The sequence below is a fragment of the Penaeus monodon genome, chromosome 7, assembly GCF_015228065.2.
Source record: "Penaeus monodon isolate SGIC_2016 chromosome 7, NSTDA_Pmon_1, whole genome shotgun sequence".
Taxonomy (NCBI): Eukaryota; Metazoa; Arthropoda; class Malacostraca; order Decapoda; family Penaeidae; genus Penaeus; species Penaeus monodon.
Window position 1 is genome coordinate 4,881,392 of NC_051392.1, and position 4,353 is coordinate 4,885,744.

The 4,353-nt window shown below is 32.8% G+C and overlaps 1 protein-coding gene across 1 annotated transcript in view; it reads left to right on the forward strand.

The window, feature by feature from the left end:
• The window catches only part of LOC119575500 (IST1 homolog), a 5,144-nt gene extending 1,057 nt beyond the window's left edge, over positions 1 to 4,087 (forward strand). Inside the window, exons 3-5 of the mRNA XM_037923153.1 lie at positions 3 to 147; positions 1,392 to 1,619; positions 3,441 to 4,087. Coding sequence (XP_037779081.1) covers positions 3 to 147; positions 1,392 to 1,619; positions 3,441 to 3,644 — 577 coding nt within the window. The 3' untranslated portion in view covers positions 3,645 to 4,087. The remainder of the gene's footprint in view (positions 1 to 2; positions 148 to 1,391; positions 1,620 to 3,440) is intronic.
• Positions 4,088 to 4,353: the final 266 nt, after the last annotated feature.

The window sequence follows — 4,353 nt, forward strand, 5'->3', positions numbered from 1 at the left end:
AGTGTTCCGGGGCAAGCACCATACCTCAGGCCCATACCCAGGGAGCCACAGGGTACACTCCCTCCAGTGACCCAGAACTTCCCCCCAGGTGGACCCCCTCCCCTGACTGGAGCTGACCCTCTCCCTCCCAAGATCAACAACATGGATGTGAGTTTGACCTGTGCCTTAGGGTTGTTAATTTTATGTGCTGGATTATGTGTGTAATTGCTGGAGCTTGCTTTTTTGTGTCCTTTATTTTGATATCCCTATAGAAAGAAAAAATGATGTATGAAAAGAATATTTATGTATATAGTTAGTTGTTTATATGCATATATTGTGTATGTATATATGTATGTTTACATATTGATGTAAGTACATGTGTAATATTAAGAACAATAGGGAAAAAAGTGAAATATAGATTATTTCAAGAAGTAAATGAGATCATTTGAAAAATACATAGGAATTTAGTAAATGATATACTAGCAACCAAAAAAGAAAAATTGGTCCATTAAAAGAAAAGACATTGATAAACATATTTTAGAAAGTAAATAAAAGATACATTTTAGAAAGGAAATTAATTAATACACAAATAGTAAAAAATAAAAAATCATGTGCGTGTTTGCTTAACACAGGAAGAAGCTTTGTATATTATACAGTAATTCCTCAGGTGAAGCCATACAATATTTTTATAAGAACTATTACATAATGCAGTAACTGGCTGGAAACATATTTCAGAGATTTTTTTTCTGAATCTCCTAATCAAACTTCAAAGAAATGTATATGTGAAAGAAAACTCTTGTTCCAGTTCTGAGTAAAGTAGTTTGAATAATATACCCCTGTTACTTTCTTTTATAATTATCATTTGAAGAAAGTGGTTGCTTTGTATGCTTCTTATATTTAATTTCTAAGGATGTAAATTGAAGATAGCTTGAAGATGAGCAGGTAACCTTCACTTTGTAACTCAATATTTTTTAACTAACATCTGCTTGTTATATTTGGAACGAGAAATGAGAGTGTGCCTTGATTGGTAGAAAGGTGACAAGAGGAAGTAACTTATAATGAATGATTAAGCCCAAAACTTCATTTTTAATTGAGCATTTCCATTCTTATATCAGTTTACTGTTGTTGTTTTCTTTTGTTGGGTTAATTTTAATTACTTTTTTATATAGAAAACTAAATGAACCTTGTGTGTTGCATGTCCTGATGAAATGTGTGTTTGTGAGTGGATGACATCCAGACTTTTATCTTCTTATTCATTTTCTGCTCAGTTACATGATTAGCTTTCTGCTTATTTGAATTATTGTTGATTACCCCCATGGTGTAAAACCTATCCCCAACACATTGGAGTGAGAGAGAGCCTCACATGCACGCCCGGTATGAGCACCAGCATGATTGCACCCTGTCTTTTGTAGAACGTTAGTGGGGCTGGAACCGGAACTGGAACAGGAACTGGCAAGTGGGATGAACTGCTGGGGCTAGACAACTCACCCCCTCCTCCCTACTCCTCCTTCATGCCTTCTGGGCACACAGGAGACTTCGGGCCCCCTCCCAATGCGCCTCCTCCTAGTTTACCTGGGGATGGCCAGCCCGTGCGAAGGGAATTCCCTCCAGATGTGCCACCAGGTGCTACCAACCTCAAGGTAGTTGGATGTGGTTGTGCTTTACACTTTAGTCTTATGGAATAGCTGTACAGTGTGGTAATTTTACTTTTAGTTACGCTGGTTAGTCAGAAAAAAGTTGGTTTCATTTTGCATGGGCAATATATACTACCTTTTAACCTCTTGATGCCCAGTCCACTGCAGTTTTATTTTGTTAATTTTGTTTACACATACATGGCCCCAGGAGTGCTTTATCATCAAGGGGGGAATTATTAGACCAAGCTGATGTCACCTGTTTACCCTATTCCTTGATTTTTGTATTTTGATCATAATATCTATCTATAATAGCAATGATAATAACAGTATTGAAAAAAAATCCCAATAATTAAAAAAATAGGCTTACCAGTTAAGGCAGGTAAACTAGCTTGTATAAACAAAATTCACAAAAACAAAACTACATCAACAGTGCATATACCCAGTGCCAGTAGTTTAACTGTATATTTAGTGAGGGGTGACATTAGTTTATCTTGTTGAGATAGGTCACTAGATTTACTATTGATGTTTTGGGAAATTTGGTATAGCCTGATACTTTATCATTGTAGAAATAGTAATTCTGCATCAGCAATTACAAAAAAAAGGAAGGGTGTAGAATCTTTGTTGTGGAATTTGAACCCTGAAGATAATGGTTTCAAAATTAATTATAATACTCATAGTAATATTTCCAATTTTGGTAGCTTGGAGTTTGATGGGTAAAGCTCCTTGAGACTTTTATTTGTGAGCATGAACATATATTGCCTTAATATATGTTCTATACTTATAACTACTACACTAGAAATAATTGGAACATAATTTAAAACTCTTTAATGTAGACACCACATTTTATAGGGCTTAATTAAGAGGTGATGCAATAAAAAAAAGGAGAAAAAAAATAAAATATAGGGTTGAGAAATCTTTGAGTAGGGTAATTGGATGTTAATGTTATTTGCTGTTTTGTGTAGAATATAATCCTCAGTTATTTCATTATTATTATTATTATTGTTTTATTATTTATTTACTTCTTTTTTTTGCATGGATGTTCAATGTGCAATTATGGAAGGAATGAAAAGAGATTCTAAAATAGAAGTTGCATGCTTTATTGCATATGATATGTTATCTGCAAGCTGCATTTTTATGGATTTTTATTTTTGTTGCACATCATATATGTTTCCTATTGCTAAGATAAATGAAAGTTTTTAACCCTTTGACTGAAAGTTCCCACCCAAGAAGTCATAATTAATCTGGAGGATATTGATGGCTCAACAATGCAATGATGCTTACATGAGAGTCATCATATGGCAATATTTAATAGGAAAAGACTAGATTTTTTTTTTTTTTTTTTTTTTTTTTTTTTTTTTTTTTTTTTTTTTTTTTTTTTTTTTTTTTTTTTTAATCAGAAGATTAAGTAAAAAATATATACACATGCACAAGTGAAAATATGTTGTGGATATAATTTGTTTTGTTTATTTATTTTTTATTATGAATAATAAGGAAACAATAGAAAACCTAAAAGGAAATCTAGCCAACCAGCTTAAACAGAAAAGGTGTTGTATTTTTAAGATGACATTTTCCCAAATATGCACTTCATTTTTGGTCAGGGTTTGTGTTACAGAACTTTTAGATTACTTAGAAGAGCACGTTCTCATTGGATTGTACACTCCGAATAATAAAACTCTAGATGTAGCATACGTAAGGTTTGGTAGGCATGTAATTAGGGCCACTGTTTAGTCAGGTATATGAATGCATTTATACATATGCATGTATGCATATACACATAAGAAAGCATGTAAATTCCTATAATTTCAAAAAAACTTTTTGATTTTCCAGGATGGTGATAAGCCCAAGCCAAGTCCACGTTCAAAGTTCGGTGAAGGCACCAATGCCGAGTTCAACCTCCCAGACTTGCCCACCATACCGGACCTACCCAGTGTCCCAGGCTCAAATAGTGTCCAAAATCCCAATGACACAACAGAGGATATTGATTTTGACGACTTAACAAAGAGATTTGAAGAGCTGAAGAAAAAGAAATAAAGTGTAGGTCACCTATGTAAAGCAGTGTGGCTGTTGATAAATTTCCCTTAATTTTGAGCAAGGTCACTGGACACTAGTGGACAGTTGTCATTGAATATGCTGTGGCCTTCATAGAATATATGATAAAAAAAGAGCAAAACTATTATTACTGCACTTTTTTTTTGTACCAGGCTACAGATTTGTTTTCTTTTATTATGCTTTGTTAATCTTAGGTAAAATCAGGACATTTTCTTAATTCTGACTTCTTTAACTTTGCAGGACAAAGATGCTATTTTTCTTAGCTGATAAGCTTTGTGTAATTATAAATTAGAATGTAAATGGCTTGACTGGACAGCCATGATGAAGTTGTGTTTTTATACTTTCAGATCTTAGTTTTCAATTGCTTGGCTATTTTTAATCAGTGCCTTGCTGTATTTGCTAAAATTTTCACAGAATATCACACAAAAAAATAAAGGATGGTCACAATAATAAATATTACCAAAATTATCATATTAATACAAATTTATTTGAAGTAATATATAAATATTGAACACATTCATATATATATATACACACCATGTAAAATTGATTGTTCCTAAAAATAAATGATTATAACAGATTACTTAATCATAATTGTATCTTTAATAACCTAGTTTTTGTTTTCAATGATACTAATGTTAAATGTGTGATCCCAAGACAGGATTTCAAGGTCCTTATTTTATCTAGATAT